The 18,822-nt window shown below is 39.1% G+C and overlaps 1 protein-coding gene across 3 annotated transcripts; it reads left to right on the forward strand.

Annotated features, from left to right (window-relative positions):
* Positions 1-1,770: 1,770 nt before the first annotated feature.
* On the forward strand, positions 1,771-17,984 carry LOC133665477 (tRNA selenocysteine 1-associated protein 1-like). Of its 3 annotated transcripts, none has more exons than XR_009828750.1 (9): positions 1,771-2,056; positions 5,476-5,573; positions 5,686-5,785; positions 9,376-9,428; positions 10,495-10,623; positions 10,984-11,100; positions 13,324-13,579; positions 15,154-15,232; positions 16,847-16,888. XR_009828750.1 is itself a non-coding variant. In XM_062070782.1 (9 exons), the coding sequence occupies exons 1-9, from the start codon at positions 2,021-2,023 to the stop codon at positions 16,981-16,983; spliced, it is 978 nt and encodes a 325-aa protein (XP_061926766.1). In that variant the 5' UTR covers positions 1,773-2,020; the 3' UTR covers positions 16,984-17,984. The 3 variants fall into 3 exon arrangements, 2 of the variants coding, with proteins under 2 accessions (XP_061926767.1, XP_061926766.1); XM_062070782.1 differs by having other exon boundaries at positions 1,773-2,056; positions 15,181-15,232; positions 16,847-17,984; XM_062070783.1 differs by lacking the exons at positions 15,154-15,232; positions 16,847-16,888 and adding an exon at positions 14,614-14,661.
* Positions 17,985-18,822: the final 838 nt, after the last annotated feature.

Below are 18,822 nucleotides of genomic sequence, written 5' to 3' on the forward strand. Positions count from 1 at the left end.
ACAGATAGTCTTGAAGTCTATATGGACACTGGGCAGATAGTCTTGAAGTTTATATGGACACTGGACAGATAGTCTTGAAGTTTATATGGACACTGGACAGATAGTCTTGAAGTTTATATGGACACTGGACAGATAGTCTTGAAGTTTATATGGACACTGGACAGATAGTCTTGAAGTTTATATGGACACTGGACAGATAGTCTTGAAGTTTATATGGACACTGGACAGATAGTCTTGAAGTTTATATGGACACTGGACAGATAGTCTTGAAGTTTATATGGACACTGGACAGATAGTCTTGAAGTCTATATGGACACTGGACAGATAGTCTTGAAGTTTATATGGACACTGGACAGATAGTCTTGAAGTCTATATGGACACTGGACAGATAGTCTTGAAGTTTATATGGACACTGGACAGATAGTCTTGAAGTTTATATGGACACTGGACAGATAGTCTTGAAGTCTATATGGACACTGGACAGATAGTCTTGATGTTGATTCTTGATATTTAAGCGTTGGGAACAAAAACATACATGACTTATTTTTAACATTTTTATGACTGACACCTAGGATCAAACCTGAATTATGACTGACACCTAGGATCAAACCTGAATTATAACTGACACCTAGGATCAAACCTGAATTATGACTGACACCTAGGATCAAACCTGAATTATGACTGACACCTAGGATCAAACCTGAATTATGACTGACACCTATGGATCAAACCTGAATTATGACTGACACCTAGGATCAAACCTGAATTATGACTGACACCTAGGATCAAACCTGAATTATGACTGACACCTAGGATGAAACCTGAATTATGACTGACACCTAGGATCAAACCTGAATTATGACTGACACCTAGGATCAAACCTGAATTATGACTGACACCTAGGATCAAACCTGAATTATGACTGACACCTAGGATCAAACCTGAATTATGACTGACACCTAGGATCAAACCTGAATTATGACTGACACCTAGGATCAAACCTGAAAGGAACCTTAAAGGTTGAAAAACTATCTGTATACTGTAAAGGTTTAGGAAATGAAAAATATCAAAATGGCCCCCACATGTTTTGATTTTTCAGTGTAAAAGTTTGGACACCACTGGGTTGTACAGGTATGTATGTATGTATGTATGTATGTATGTATGTATGTATGTATGTATGTATGTATGTATGTATGTATGCATGTATGCATGTATGCATGTATGCATGTATGCATGTATGCATGTATGTATGTATGTATGTATGTATGTATCCATGTATGTATGTATGTATGTATGTATGTATGTACAGGTATGTATGTATGTATGTATGTATGTATGTATGTATGTACAGGTATGTATGTATGTATGTACAGGTATGTATGTATGTATGTACATGTATGTATGTATGTATGTACAGGTATGTATGTTTATGTCAATTCTTATTCTGCCCACTTTATCTTACCTTTGTTGCCTTTTTTGTATGTTTATGTCAATTCTTATTCTGCCCACTTTATCTTACCTTTGTTGCCTTTTTTCTACAAAGACTAGTATAGCCCTGCTACACGCTGGGGGGCAGTGTCGCACTCACACGTTGGCTGCCACCAACGAAGAAGAATACTAGCGGCTATACGCTGGGGGGCAGTGTCGCACTCACTCGTCGGCTGCCACCAACAAAGAAGAATACTAGCGGCTATACGCTGGGGGGCAGTGTCGCACTCACACGTCGGCTGCCACCAACGAAGAAGAATACTAGCGGCTATACGCTGGGGGGCAATGTCGCACTCACACGTCGGCTGCCACCAACGAAGAAGAATACTAGCGGTTATACGCTGGGGAGCAGTGTCGCACTTACACGTCGGCCGCCACCAACGAAGAAGAATACTAGCGGAAGTGTAAAAAAGAGCAAATAAAGCACTGGTATTTGCGCCGCGTCAACTTTAAAATATTACTTTTTAAAACATTTCAGTTTTTGTCACACTACCAAACCTTTCTTCGCCTCGGCCCCGACCCCTGCTACAAGATGGTTAACCGGCAAACAAGTCTGTGGATGGGTGATGTATGTTCCCTGTTAGCTAGCATGCTCACATCATTCAAACTTCAGCAATTTCACATTCATTTCATACAAAGACCATATTTTCACAGACAGCATAGTGGACTTAACTTTGGGGCTTTATTGTCACTCATAATTCAGCTACTTGCGTCTTATGCCCGCCGCTTCATAAAACCAATAATCTGACATCCCCCCGCGACCCCAAAGAAGGGACAAGCGGTAGAAAATGTATGGATGGATTACTGTCATCAAATGTAATAAATATTACATTCTCAATCACAATCTGACTTTTTCCAGCCAGGGTCGCATAGAAGAAGTATTGAAGGCTGCGGGGCCACGTCCATAGATGTTGTACCTTAAAGATAAACCAATGTGAACACAACATTCACGTCTTAGCTTTGTGAGTAACACAGCATAGTCAACGTAATGATGCCTTCAATGAAGCATTTGCAAGCCGAAATGAATAAGAAATATCCAAAATACAGTAGTATTGGCCGCTAGACGGGACCAAAACAATTAGCCCGCGCTGTTCAGTATCCTTGCCACTGATTGGCTCAGCCTCAGGAATGTTCAGTATCCTTGCCACTGATTGGCTCAGCCTCAGGAATGTTCAGTTTCCTTGCCACTGATTGGCTCAGCCTCAGGAATGTTCAGTATCCTTGCCACTGATTGGCTCAGCCTCAGGAATGTTCAGTATCCTTGCCACTGATTGGCTCAGCCTCAGGAATGTTCAGTATCCTTGCCACTGATTGGCTCAGCCTCAGGAATGTTCAGTTTCCTTGCCACTGATTGGCTCAGCCTCAGGAATGTTCAGTTTCCTTGCCACTGATTGGCTCAGCCTCAGGAATGTTCAGTATCCTTGCCACTGATTGGCTCAGCCTCAGGAATGTTCAGTATCCTTGCCACTGATTGGCTCAGCCTCAGGAATGTTCAGTATCCTTGCCACTGATTGGCTCAGCCTCAGGAATGTTCAGTTTCCTTGCCACTGATTGGCTCAGCCTCAGGAATGTTCAGTTTCCTTGCCACTGATTGGCTCAGCCTCAGGAATGTTCAGTTTCCTTGCCACTGATTGGCTCAGCCTCACGCAGCATGACTAACATTAAAATGACAACTTTGTTTTAGCTGATGTTGCATCACAGAGTCATATAATTGACACATGCTAAGGTTAGAATTTAAGTTTGGCTTGCACATTTCCGCGTTTAGTTTTTTTGTGTCTTGTTCTACCCTAGCTGTGTTTATTTTCTCTTGAGAATGTGTTGCAGGCCAATTTAAAAACAAGTAAAAAGAAGTATCTGCTAACTGTGCTTTGGACACCCTGTTAAACATAGCTAACTGGGAAAAAACTGCGCACCTGTTCCTTTTCGTACAGATGAATACTTCTTGTTATGATTGATACAATGTTTGTACATGTCTCTCACTATGTTTAGTTGGACCAATACATGGATGAATACTTCTTGTTATGATTGATACAATACTTGTACATGTCTCTCACTGTGTTTAGTTGGACCAATACATGGATAAATACTTCTTGTTATGATTGATACAATACTTGTACATGTCTCTCACTATGTTTAGTTGGACCAATACATGGATAAATACTTCTTGTTATGATTGATACAATACTTGTACATGTCTCTCACTATGTTTAGTTGGACCAATACATGGATAAATACTTCTTGTTATGATTGATACAATGTTTGTACATGTCTCTCACTGTGTTTAGTTGGAGCAATACATGGATGAATACTTCTTGTTATGATTGATACAATGTTTGTACATGTCTCTCACTGTGTTTAGTTGGACCAATACATGGATGAATACTTCTTGTTATGATTGATACAATGTTTGTACATGTCTCTCACTGTGTTTAGTTGGACCAATACATGGATGAATACTTCTTGTTATGATTGATACAATGCTTGTACATGTCTCTCACTGTGTTTAGTTGGACCAATACATGGATGAATACTTCTTGTTATGATTGATACAATACTTGTACATGTCTCTCACTATGTTTAGTTGGACCAATACATGGATGAATACTTCTTGTTATGATTGATACAATACTTGTACATGTCTGTCACTGTGTTTAGTTGGACCAATACATGGATGAATACTTCTTGTTATGATTGATACAATGTTTGTACATGTCTCTCACTATGTTTAGTTGGACCAATACATGGATAAATACTTCTTGTTATGATTGATACAATGTTTGTACATGTGTCTCACTGTGTTTAGTTGGAGCAATACATGGATAAATACTTCTTGTTATGATTGATACAATGTTTGTACATGTCTCTCACTGTGTTTAGTTGGACCAATACATGGATAAATACTTCTTGTTATGATTGATACAATGTTTGTACATGTCTCTCACTGTGTTTAGTTGGACCAATACATGGATGAATACTTCTTGTTATGATTGATACAATACTTGTACATGTCTCTCACTATGTTTAGTTGGACCAATACATGGATGAATACTTCTTGTTATGATTGATACAATACTTGTACATGTCTCTCACTGTGTTTAGTTGGACCAATACATGGATGAATACTTCTTGTTATGATTGATACAATACTTGTACATGTCTCTCACTATGTTTAGTTGGACCAATACATGGATGAATACTTCTTGTTATGATTGATACAATACTTGTACATGTCTCTCACTGTGTTTAGTTGGACCAATACATGGATGAATACTTCTTGTTATGATTGATACAATACTTGTACATGTCTCTCACTATGTTTAGTTGGACCAATACATGGATGAATACTTCTTGTTATGATTGATACAATACTTGTACATGTCTCTCACTGTGTTTAGTTGGACCAATACATGGATGAATACTTCTTGTTATGATTGATACAATGTTTGTACATGTCTCTCACTGTGTTTAGTTGGACCAATACATGGATGAATACTTCTTGTTATGATTGATACAATGTTTGTACATGTCTCTCACTGTGTTTAGTTGGACCAATACATGGATGAATACTTCTTGTTATGATTGATACAATGTTTGTACATGTCTCTCACTGTGTTTAGTTGGACCAATACATGGATGAATACTTCTTGTTATGATTGATACAATGTTTGTACATGTCTCTCACTGTGTTTAGTTGGACCAATACATGGATGAATACTTCTTGTTATGATTGATACAATACTTGTACATGTCTCTCACTGTGTTTAGTTGGACCAATACATGGATGAATACTTCTTGTTATGATTGATACAATGTTTGTACATGTCTCTCACTGTGTTTAGTTGGAGCAATACATGGATGAATACTTCTTGTTATGATTGATACAATGTTTGTACATGTCTCTCACTGTGTTTAGTTGGACCAATACATGGATGAATACTTCTTGTTATGATTGATACAATGTTTGTACATGTCTCTCACTGTGTTTAGTTGGAGCAATACATGGATGAAAACTTCGTCAGGCAGGCCTTCCTTGCTATGGGAGAGTCGCCGTCTGGAGTCAGAATAATCGCTCACAAGATAACGGGGTAGGATTCCTTGCTTCGCCCCTTGTGTTGTCAATCTGTGTGGAAGTGTAAACATTGACTGTGCATGAAGTATTTGCTGTTCTACGTTTTGTTCAACTGTCACGTTTTTCAGCGGTTCTGCCGGATACTGCTTTGTGGAGCTGGCAGATGAAGCAAGTGTTGATAGCTGCATCCAAAAACTCAATGGAAAAGTCATTCCTGGATCAAACCCGGTCAGTCATTGTTTACTTCTGACTTGTTAATACAATCTTGAATAGAATATTGATTTCATGTCCAATAAGTGTATCTGACCTTCCTTAGGTTTATTCAACCTAATCATTCATTTCCAGAGAGCTAAGGACCGAGGGGTTGGACTTCTCCCTTCACTATTACTCTTTTTGTGTCAACGCTCCAGATCGTGAACACATAGTATTGTCTTATTCTTATTCCACAGTATTGTCTTATGCTTATTCCACAGTATTGTCTTATTCTTATTCCACAGTATGGTCTTATTCTTATTCCACAGTATTGTCTTATTCTTATTCCACAGTATTGTCTTATGCTTATTGCACTTTCAAAATGTTCGTTTCATTCGTGACAGGCGTTTTCCAAAATAATCCCACATTTATTGGAATTCCACATTTTCCAGGACATTTTTTTACGTTCCAAATGATTGAGCAATTTTTTAAACTTTCACATTTCCACAACATTCGCATGTTCCTTGCTAATATTAGTCAATTGCTAGCATACCAATGTTAGCATGTTCGCAAAATAGTATGCTAGCTTTTTTAAGCTATTGTTTCAGGTGTTACACTCAGAGTCAGATATTTTGGTATTAGATGCATACTTATTGGTAGCATGTTAACATTAGCATGAAATATTTACCTCAGCCATATAATTTGGTACTTGACAGTATGTCATATTTTCTGTTACATTATGCTACATGGCCAGCATGCTAACTGTTAGCCTTTCAGTTCAGATCCGGCTTCAGAATTCACACGCAATTTCTACTGAAAATGCAATTTCTAGTTTTGTAAACTGTTTGTATTGATGACAAGCAGCGTGTTCTGCAGTGGATGTTTGACTTTTGTATTGATGACAAGCAGCGTGTTCTGCAGTGGATGTTTGACTTTTGTATTGATGACCAGCAGCGTGTTCTGCAGTGGATGTTTGACTTTTGTATTGATGACCAGCAGCGTGTTCTGCAGTGGATGTTTGACTTTTGTATTGATGACAAGCAGCGTGTTCTGCAGTGGATGTTTGACTTTTGTATTGATGACAAGCAGCGTGTTCTGCAGTGGATGTTTGACTTTTGTATTGATGACAAGCAGCGTGTTCTGCAGTGGATGTTTGACTTTTGTATTGATGACAAGCAGCGTGTTCTGCAGTGGATGTTTGACTTTTGTATTGATGACAAGCAGCGTGTTCTGCAGTGGATGTTTGACTTTTGTATTGATGACAAGCAGCGTGCTCTGCAGTGGATGTTTGACTTTTGTATTGATGACCAGCAGCGTGTTCTGCAGTGGATGTTTGACTTTTGTATTGATGACAAGCAGCGTGTTCTGCAGTGGATGTTTGACTTTTGTATTGATGACAAGCAGCGTGTTCTGCAGTGGATGTTTGACTTTTGTATTGATGACAAGCAGCGTGTTCTGCAGTGGATGTTTGACTTTTGTATTGATGACAAGCAGCGTGTTCTGCAGTGGATGTTTGACTTTTGTATTGATGACAAGCAGCGTGTTCTGCAGTGGATGTTTGACTTTTGTATTGATGACAAGCAGCGTGTTCTGCAGTGGATGTTTGACTTTTGTATTGATGACAAGCAGCGTGTTCTGCAGTGGATGTTTGACTTTTGTATTGATGACAAGCAGCGTGTTCTGCAGTGGATGTTTGACTTTTGTATTGATGACAAGCAGCGTGCTCTGCAGTGGATGTTTGACTTTTGTATTGATGACAAGCAGCGTGTTCTGCAGTGGATGTTTGACTTTTGTATTGATGACAAGCAGCGTGTTCTGCAGTGGATGTTTGACTTTTGTATTGATGACAAGCAGCGTGTTCTGCAGTGGATGTTTGACTTTTGTATTGATGACAAGCAGCGTGTTCTGCAGTGGATGTTTGACTTTTGTATTGATGACAAGCAGCGTGCTCTGCAGTGGATGTTTGACTTTTGTATTGATGACAAGCAGCGTGCTCTGCAGTGGATGTTTGACTTTTGTATTGATGACCAGCAGCGTGTTCTGCAGTGGATGTTTGACTTTTGTATTGATGACCAGCAGCGTGTTCTGCAGTGGATGTTTGACTTTTGTATTGATGACCAGCAGCGTGTTCTGCAGTGGATGTTTGACTTTTGTATTGATGACAAGCAGCGTGTTCTGCAGTGGATGTTTGACTTTTGTATTGATGACAAGCAGCGTGTTCTGCAGTGGATGTTTGACTTTTGTATTGATGACAAGCAGCGTGTTCTGCAGTGGATGTTTGACTTTTGTATTGATGACAAGCAGCGTGCTCTGCAGTGGATGTTTGACTTTTGTATTGATGACAAGCAGCGTGCTCTGCAGTGGATGTTTGACTTTTGTATTGATATTTACCCTTTATTCTTACATCCCTAGCAAAAGGTAATAAAACACCAATTAAGCATCAGTGTCTCTTGCTGTGTTAGCGGCCTTGAGTAGACTAAAGGGCACTAAGTTTAGTATCAGCATAGGATTGATTTTACAATGATTACATCCTTATTTTTATTCTGACTAAATATTTATTTTTCGTTTTTGTCAATGTTTACAAACTCAGGAAATAAGTCACTGGCTTTGAGGGCAGAGAGCAAAGGATTGAAATTATAGTAGTTTTGACTTAGTAGTTATTGTGGACTGTTGACTTGGTTGTGCTTAAACAGCTGTATGTATGTGCTTAAACAGCTGTATGTATGTGCTTAAACAGCTGTATGTAATACATGTTGTGCTTAAACAGCTGTATGTAATACAAGAGAATAAGAAGTTAGATGATCAATAATACATTTAAAAATGACAGTTCGGAATCAGCATCATTCAAATATTTGTGGGAATCCCCCTATTATGATGCTAATGATTGCAGGTGTACTATTATGATGCTAATGATTGCAGGTGTACTAGTATGATGCTAATGATTGCAGGTGTACTATTATGATGCTAATGATTGCAGGTGTACTATTATGATGCTAATGATTGCAGGTGTACTATTATGATGCTAATGATTGCAGGTGTACTATTATGATGCTAATGATTGCAGGTGTACTATTATGATGCTAATGATTGCAGGTGTACTATTATGATGCTAATGATTGCAGGTGTACTATTATGATGCTAATGATTGCAGGTGTACTATTATGATGCTAATGATTGCAGGTGTACTATTATGATGCTAATGATTGCAGGTGTACTATTATGATGCTAATGATTGCAGGTGTACTATTATGATGCTAATGATTGCAGGTGTGTTGTTACAATTACAGGTGGCATATTTGAACATGTAATAAATATATAGTTTTACAAATGTGGCCCGGGAGTGAAATGTAATGGCACTTGGTGGTACTGTGGAGCGGCCTGTGTCTGTTGTACTTTGTTTGGAGAGTGTAATTGAGGAGGTATGTAAAGCCACATAAGCATAATAACGTCTCTCATGGTTCCAGCAATATCAGAGTTCTACTACATGCCTGTGCTGTGTGTGTGTGTGTGTGTGTGTGTGTGTGTGTGTGTGTGTGTGTGTGTGTGTGTGTGTGTGTGTGTGTGTGTGTGTGTGTGTGTGTGTGTGTGTGTGTGTGTGCTTAACTGCTGTCTCTTCTCTTTCACAGCCTAGGAATTTTAAACTCAATTTTGCCTCCCATAACAAGCGCTCAGACGCAGGGTAAGTTCAACTTATGAGTCAAGTGCCAATAATCAACTACTTACAGATATAGCTGACACTTGCAGTCCAAAATGCACATACAGTACACTCCTCACCATGTTGAATGACTTCATATATTATTTCAACGCTTCTTCTTCCATCAAGTAATGTACAATGAAGTCATGATAACACAATGTACAGTGTGAAGTCATGATAACACAATGTACAGTGTGAAGTCATGATAACACAATGTACAGTGTGAAGTCATGATAACACAATGTACAGTGTGAAGTCATGATAACACAATGTACAGTGTGAAGTCATGATAACACAATGTACAGTGTGAAGTCATGATAACACAATGTACAGTGTGAAGTCATGATAACACAATGTACAGTGTGAAGTCATGATAACACAATGTACAGTGTGAAGTCATGATAACACAATGTACAGTGTGAAGTCATGATAACACAATGTACAGTGTAAAGTCATGACAACACAATGTACAGTGTAAAGTCATGATAACACAATGTACAGTGGGGAGAATACACTGATTTTGTAAGTTCATCCTCTCACCACAGTGCTCCTCAATTATTTTCTGTTAGAAGAAAACATTTGCCCCCCCAACTCTCCGCCGGGTCTATAAATAGTATCATGTGTCTATACAATTGTTATAAGCACACCTCTGCATAACACTGTATCCCTATTAACATTGTTTTTAGTCTGTAACAGAAAATATTTCAGATGCCTAAAGTGTAAAAAAGTAAATCACTCGTTATTAAAGCTGTAAACATTTGATAGTGACAAATAAAATGAAGTAAAGTCAATAAATAATGAGGCGCCACAGCAAAATATTCCAAAAGGCAAGACTAAAAGCACCGGCTGATATAGTGATTGCAAACAACACAATACTTCACACAAAAGTCATCATTTCTCCCCATTTGTTGCTCCAAAGCTAATGAGGGTTTTGGCAAAATGAGGTTTTTTTGGTGAGTGTGTATTTAGTGACGTACATTCAGCCAGCGTGAGTGTGTCACTAAGTCAAGTGTGTCACTAAGTCCTATTAATTGCCCTCCTCTTCTCTCAGGCTTGAGTTCTCAGTGTTTGTGGGTGACTTACCCTCTGACGCAAATGACTACCAGCTCCACCAAATCTTTAAGAAGTATTCCTCCTGCAAGGGAGCCAAAGTGGTCACTGACCAGTATGGCTACTCCAGGTAACATACTGTATATATCAAGGCTAGCAAAGTGTGATCAACAATAATGTTTCTTTATATCATGTGTTGTAGATCAAAAGGACATTGACAATTTTCTACATTTACATTCGCTAGAAGCCTGAAGAAATGTTTTCTTGTTTTCCGCTAAAACTATTGTTTTTCCCATATAGGCTAAGCCAGAGCAAGTCACAATTCAAGTGATGCTACCTGATGTTTAAAGTAAAAGCACAAGTTTCAGTTCTACCATAATAATACCCATCTATATATATATATTTATTTCTCACTATAAGTTGCTATCAAATGCCTAGTAAGGATTATGCTGTGGTACGGCCAGGCAGTCTGACATTTCTTTGTCTGCAGAGGTTACGGCTTTGTCAATTTTGGTGAGGAAAGTGAGCAGAAGAAGGCAATCGAGGAGTGCCAGGGCACAGTTCTTGGGGGGAAGGCACTCACTCTCAGCGTTGCTTTGGCAAAAAGGTAAGATTATATGTGGGCTTTTTCATTCATGCTGTTTCTGTATACTTAGCACATTTGATTTGAAATGAACAACTCTTTTGTCAAGTTTGTCTGTGACCCCAGAGATTGGACTGGTGGTGTGCGTAAGAGCACATAGTGACCCCAGAGATTGGACTGGTGGTGTGCGTAAGAGCACATAGTGACCCCAGAGATTGGACTGGTGGTGTGCGTAAGAGCACATAGTGACCCCAGAGATTGGACTGGTGGTGTGCGTAAGAGCACATAGTGACCCCAGAGATTGGACTGGTGGTGTGCGTAAGAGCACATAGTGACCCCAGAGATTGGACTGGTGGTGTGCGTAAGAGCACATAGTGACCCCAGAGATTGGACTGGTGGTGTGTGTAAGAGCACATAGTGACCCCAGAGATTGGACTGGTGGTGTGCGTACCTACTAATGGCTTTTAGTGTTAAAGACGTGGAGTGTTTAAGCAGGATATGTAAATGCTCTCATAAATCATTGTCCAGTTGCACCAAACAGCAGAGATTGCATACTGTACAACCTACTCCCTAGGGCCGGGCCATAAAATGATATCAATATATATCGCCATGGACACGTAATTGTTATCAATTAAAAATGCGTTCGATAAAACGTTAGATGACTTTTTCCCTTCTCCGTCGGAAGAAACCGGAAGTTGCATGTAGAAAGGCACTCGCTCTTTGGTAACCAAGCAACGCAGGAAGTGGTCACTGATCAGTGGGAGTGACTGTCACGTTGTTGATTCTTTGCATGGAGCCATAAATAGAAAGTAAAACTGGAGAAATTGTGGATAAAAGAGGAAGTCACCTCAACAGTATGGCAGTTTTTTGTTTTTTTTAAAAAAGGACCCTAGTCAGACCAATGTGGTCTGTAAATGATGCTGGAATACCACACCAGCTGCACTCACCCTTTAGAGCACAGCTGTATCTGCTTTGCCATAAACCTGCAGAAAATACTTTTTCTCTGCTTTCTGTATGTCTACATTTTCACACGTTGAACTATTTTGTTACACTTTATTAAGCATTTCTTACATATTCCTTCATTTTAATAGGCTATTGTTAAGTATTCAATGTGATGTACAATTGTGTTTACTTTGAGTGTTTCCATGCTTGTGTTGACATTTCCTTTCTGCCTTGATATAGTTGAGGGGATTATAATCAGAGGAAGGTTACCGTATTTTTCGGAGTATAAATCGCACCGGAGTATAAGTCGCACCGGCCGAAAATGCATAATAAAGAACGAAAAAAACATATATAAGTCGCACTGGAGTATAAGTCGCATATTTTGGGGAAATGTATTTGATGAAAGCCAACAGCAAGAATAGACATTTGAAAGGCAATTTAAAATGTGTAAAGAATAGTGAACAACAGGCTGAATAAGTGTACGTTATATGAGGCATAAATAACCAACTGCTATGTTAACCTCACATATTATGGTAAGAGTCATTCAAATAACTATAACATATAGAACATGCTATACGTTTACCAAACAATCTAATGGCTAAATCCCATGAAATCTTATACGTCTAGTCTCTTACGTGAATGACATCAATAATATTATTGGATATTTTACACTAATGTGTTCATCATTTCACACATAAGTCACTCCTGAGTATAAGTCGCACCCGCGGCCAAACTATGAAAAAAACTGCCACTTATAGTCTGAAAAATACGGTAGTCATTTTCTATATGGCCCAGAGACAAACCTGCGATATATCCAGTATGTCCATACATGGCCAACTTCTTCTTTCATGACAGCACGTCCCCTAAACGTTCCAACACCATGAAGGAGCACAACACTGAGGACTTCTTAGTTTCTCTTCTCACTCCATGCAAAGAATCAACTGCGAGACAACAAGATGGCACAACCAAACTGATACTGTTACTCCCACTGATCACTTCCTTCCTAATTGATATTGTTTACAAGTCTATCACGATATAGATACTGATATAGTTTTATTTCCCAGCCTTAGTCACAACTCATTAGATAGTTATCCATCAATTATTCAGTTCAAATCTGATGTGATATGGTTTGACAGTAGAAATGGGCCCTACAACTTAACCGCAATGATGGCCCTGGTGAAGTTTTGCTGTTTGCCACTTTACTTTAGATCTCCAGTTTCCAACCCATCCATAGGAAGAGAGAACTTGAGAACTTTTGTTGCCAATTGGGTGTGCCTGAATAATACCACTCAATTTGTTTTTCAGCCAGAAGACACTAGACACCAGAAACCTGACTCACAATTACCAGAGCAATTACATCCAACCTCCATACAGTGGTATGGGGCAAGGTTACTACTCTCAGTGGGGCGGTTATGGTCAGTACAGCGGCTACAACAATGGCGGTTACAACGGGGGATACAACTACAACTACTACGGATACCCTCCACACAGCCACATGATGCCGCCGCCTCCTCCTCTGGGGATGCCACCCACATCTGCTGACATGACAGGGGGTGTAGAGGTTGGTGACTAACAATGCATTTGTACACTATAGACCAGGCACGGGCAAACTAGGGCCCGTTTATCTCTGTAAACTGGCCAACTTTTCAAGAACTACTCCGAGTGTTCATGGTACATAGATGCTACGGTAAGAGGGGAACCAGGACAGCAGGTCAATGTGGGGTGTCAGCTCTAGTTGATGCTAACAACAATACAACTTCCACATATCAAATACTGTGCAGTACTAAGACAGCTACTTCCTGTCCTTGCTCTTCACACGTCTTGTTGCATCTTCCTCAAGTGTGCTAAATGTTGCATCTTCCTCACGTGTGCTAAATGTTGCATCTTCCTCACGTGTGCTAAATGTTGCATCTTCCTCAAGTGTGCTAAATGTTGCATCTTCCTCACGTGTGCTAAATGTTGCATCTTCCTCACGTGTGCTAAATGTTGCATCTTCCTCACGTGTGCTAAATGTTGCATCTTCCTCACGTGTGCTAAATGTTGCATCTTCCTCAAGTGTGCTAAATGTTGCATCTTCCTCACGTGTGCTAAATGTTGCATCTTCCTCACGTGTGCTAAATGTTGCATCTTCCTCACGTGTGCTAAATGTTGCATCTTCCTCACGTGTGCTAAATGTTGCATCTTCCTCACGTGTGCTAAATGTTGCATCTTCCTCACGTGTGCTAAATGTTGCATCTTCCTCACGTGTGCTAAATGTTGCATCTTCCTCAAGTGTGGTAAATGTTGCATCTTCCTCACGTGTGCTAAATGTTGCATCTTCCTCAGGTGTGCTAAATGTTGCATCTTCCTCACGTGTGCTAAATGTTGCATCTTCCTCACGTGTGCTAAATGTTGCATCTTCCTCACGTCTGCTAAATGTTGCATCTTCCTCACGTGTGCTAAATGTTGCATCTTCCTCACGTGTGCTAAATGTTGCATCTTCCTCACGTGTGCTAAATGTTGCATCTTCCTCACGTGTGCTAAATGTTGCATCTTCCTCACGTGTGCTAAATGTTGCATCTTCCTCACGTGTGCTAAATGTTGCATCTTCCTCAGGTGTGCTAAATGTTCCATCTTCCTCAGGTGAGCTAAATGTTGCATCTTCCTCACGTGTGCTAAATGTTGCATCTTCCTCACGTGTGCTAAATGTTGCATCTTCCTCAGGTGTGCTAAATGTTGCATCTTCCTCACGTGTGCTAAATGTTGCATCTTCCTCACGTGTGCTAAATGTTGCATCTTCCTCACGTGTGCTAAATGTTGCATCTTCCTCACGTGTGCTAAATGTTGCATCTTCCTCACGTGTGCTAAATGTTGCATCTTCCTCAGGTGTGCTAAATGTTGCATCTTCCTCACGTGTGCTAAATGTTGCATCTTCCTCAAGTGTGCTAAATGTTGCATCTTCCTCACGTGTGCTAAATGTTGCATCTTCCTCAAGTGTGCTAAATGTTGCATCTTCCTCACGTGTGCTAAATGTTGCATCTTCCTCACGTGTGCTAAATGTTGCATCTTCCTCACGTGTGCTAAATGTTGCATCTTCCTCAGGTGTGCTAAATGTTGCATCTTCCTCACGTGTGCTAAATGTTGCATCTTCCTCAGGTGTGCTAAATGTTCCATCTTCCTCAGGTGAGCCATGAAGACACAGGAGATGGAGATGGAGAGGGGGAGGATGCAGAAGGTAATCCACCAACATTATGCAAGACATCAATGCTTGAGCTCATTTATTGATCCTTCAAAACAACTGTCTTCTATTTCAAATGATGCATATTGTAATAAGACTCTCTTAGGAGGAAATATACTTGTAATAAGACTCTTAGGAGGAAATATACTTGTAATAAGACTCTCTTAGGAGGAAATATACTTGTAATAAGACTCTCTTAGGAGGAAATATACTTGTAATAAGACTCTCTTAGGAGGAAATATACTTGTAATAAGACTCTCTTAGGAGGAAATATACTTGTAATAAGACTCTCTTAGGAGGAAATATACTTGTAATAAGACTCTCTTAGGAGGAAATATACTTGTAATAAGACTCTCTTAGGAGCAAATATACTTGTAATAAGACTCTCTTAGGAGGAAATATACTTGTAATAAGACTCTCTTAGGAGGAAATATACTTGTAATAAGACTCTCTTAGGAGGAAATATACTTGTAATAAGACTCTCTTAGGAGGAAATATACTTGTAATAAGACTCTCTTAGGAGGAAATATACTTGTAATAAGACTCTCTTAGGAGGAAATATACTTGTAATAAGACTCTTAGGAGGAAATATACTTGTAATAAGACTCTCTTAGGAGGAAATATACTTGTAATAAGACTCTCTTAGGAGGAAATATACTTGTAATAAGACTCTCTTAGGAGGAAATATACTTGTAATAAGACTCTCTTAGGAGGAAATATACTTGTAATAAGACTCTCTTAGGAGGAAATATACTTGTAATAAGACTCTCTTAGGAGGAAATATACTTGTAATAAGACTCTCTTAGGAGGAAATATACTTGTAATAAGACTCTCTTAGGAGGAAATGCTTGATGTGATGTGTAATATGTTTGATGTGATGTGTAATATGTTTGATGTGATGTGTAATATGTTTGATGTGATGTGTAATGTGTTTGATGTGATGTGTAATATGTTTGATGTGATGTGTAATATGTTTGATGTGATGTGTAATGTGTTTGATGTGATGTGTAATATGTTTGAAGTCATGTGTAATATGTTTGATGTGATGTGTAATGTGTTTGATGTGATGTGTAATATGTTTGATGTGATGTGTAATATGTTTGATGTGATGTGTAATATGTTTGATGTGTAATATGTTTGATGTGATGTGTAATATGTTTGATGTGATGTGTAATGTGTTTGATGTGATGTGTAATATGTTTGATGTGATGTGTAATATGTTTGATGTGATGTGTAATATGTTTGATGTGATGTGTAATATGTTTGATGTGATGTGTAATATGTTTGATGTGTATTTCATTTAATTTTGATGATTTGAAGTGGCAACAAATGAAAATCCAAATTTCCGTGTGTCACAAAATTAGAATATTACTTAAGGCTAATACAAAAAAGGGATTTTTAGAAATGTTGGCCAACTGAAAAGTATGAAAATGAAAAATATGAGCATGTACAATACTCAATACTTGGTTGGAGCTCCTTTTGCCTCAATTACTGCGTTAATGCGGCGTGGCATGGAGTCGATGAGTTTCTGGCACTGCTCAGGTGTTATGAGAGCCCAGGTTGCTCTGATAGTGGCCTTCAACTCTTCTTCTCTTCTTCTATGTGTTGCAGTGTCAGTGTCAGAATGTGATGTGGAGCAGTGGAACAAAGACTTTATGCAGCGTAGTGAAGAGTTCTACAACGCCATGATGGACTGTCACTGGGAACCACTGGACTCTTTTGACTCGGCCATACCACTCTTAAGTTGATCAATTCACTTCCTCGTTGTCAGTTTAGAGTGAGAGAACTCTCCTCACCACGTTGCTACTCAAGTTCAGTCAACAGCAAACATTGTGTTGATTCATGTTGAAATGAAATGATTAGCGTATATTACCAAATAGTAGCCCGGGCGTTTATTTCACACCATCAATTTTGGAGACAGGCGTTTAAAAGAAGCAGGCGGGTTTTTGCACAAGGCTTTTATTTATTTTTGCACCATTTATTTGGTTACTATGGTTACTGTGCAGTATTTTTTTTTCGTACAAAAAACTTTAAATGTAAAAGCTTTTGTAAACATACAAAGAAAAAAGCCATAGATCAACATGGCAGTAGTGCAACAATTGTCAAATACAATACCAATACTAAAAATAAATACACTTTTTAAATAAAGCAGCCAAATGTAATTATGATACCAAGTATAAAAGCCACCATCAAAACAGAACAATAATACTGTCACTTAAATGAAATAAAGGCTACAGTAGTCCCAGTTTGAAATAAAGCAGCATGCAGGACAAGTCAAATGATGGTACCAAGTACTCTATAAAAGCATCAAAACAATAATACTGCAGCAAACACAACCCCAGTAGTATTTTCATCTAAATGATGCAAATAACACACCATGCTATTGTTGATATGATGCTATTGATGATATGATGCAAATAACACACCATGCTATTGTTGATATGATGCTATTGATGATATGATGCAAATAACACACCATGCTATTTGGACATAGGCGCTTATTAGGAAGAGGCAGTTAATTACCAACATGGGGTCAGACCCCGGGCGGCTATTAGGACATGGGCGCTTATTTGGTAATATTACGGTGTTCAATCTAATGGGGGGGTGTTTTTAACTTGGGTTGTTCTAAACACCATGTGTGGACACTTTCTAAACACCACTAGCATGTGTGGACACTTTCTAAACACCACTAGCATGTGTGGACACTTTCTAAAGCAACTCTACAACGCCTAGAAATATGTCTATATATACATATATGTATGTATATTTCATTATATACAGGTAAAAGCCAGTAAATTAGAATATTTTGAAAAACTTGATTTATTTCAGTAATTGCATTCAAAAGGTGTAACTTGTATATTATATTTATTCATTGCACACAGACTGATGCATTCAAATGTTTATTTCATTTAATTTTGATGATTTGAAGTGGCAACAAATGAAAATCCAAATTTCCGTGTGTCACAAAATTAGAATATTACTTAAGGCTAATACAAAAAAGGGATTTTTAGAAATGTTGGCCAACTGAAAAGTATGAAAATGAAAAATATGAGCATGTACAATACTCAATACTTGGTTGGAGCTCCTTTTGCCTCAATTACTGCGTTAATGCGGCGTGGCATGGAGTCCATGAGTTTCTGGCACTGCTCAGGTGTTATGAGAGCCCAGGTTGCTCTGATAGTGGCCTTCAACTCTTCTGCGTTTTTGGGTCTGGCATTCTGCATCTTCCTTTTCACAATACCCCACAGATTTTCTATGGGGCTAAGGTCAGGGGAGTTGGCGGGCCAATTTAGAACAGAAATACCATGGTCCGTAAACCTGGCACGGGTAGATTTTGCGCTATGTGCAGGCGCCAAGTCCTGTTGGAACTTGAAATCTCCATCTCCATAGAGCAGGTCAGCAGCAGGAAGCATGAAGTGCTCTAAAACTTGCTGCTAGACGGCTGCGTTGACCCTGGATCTCAGGAAACAGAGTGGACCGACACCAGCAGATGACATGGCACCCCAAACCATCACTGATGGTGGAAACTTTACACTAGACTTCAGGCAACGTGGATCCTGTGCCTCTCCTGTCTTCCTCCAGACTCT

The sequence above is a fragment of the Entelurus aequoreus genome, linkage group LG14 (assembly GCF_033978785.1).
Source record: "Entelurus aequoreus isolate RoL-2023_Sb linkage group LG14, RoL_Eaeq_v1.1, whole genome shotgun sequence".
Taxonomy (NCBI): domain Eukaryota; kingdom Metazoa; phylum Chordata; class Actinopteri; order Syngnathiformes; family Syngnathidae; genus Entelurus; species Entelurus aequoreus.

Bases quoted from the DNA above. Each gene is read 5' to 3' on its own strand.
- LOC133665477 (XM_062070782.1), top strand. From the start codon at position 2,021: ATGGTTAACCGGCAAACAAGTCTGTGGATGGGTGAT. The intron at 10,624-10,983 runs GTAACATACTGT...CTTTGTCTGCAG, and splicing joins GACCAGTATGGCTACTCCAG to AGGTTACGGCTTTGTCAATT. The intron at 15,233-16,846 runs GTAATCCACCAA...TATGTGTTGCAG, and splicing joins AGAGGGGGAGGATGCAGAAG to TGTCAGTGTCAGAATGTGAT.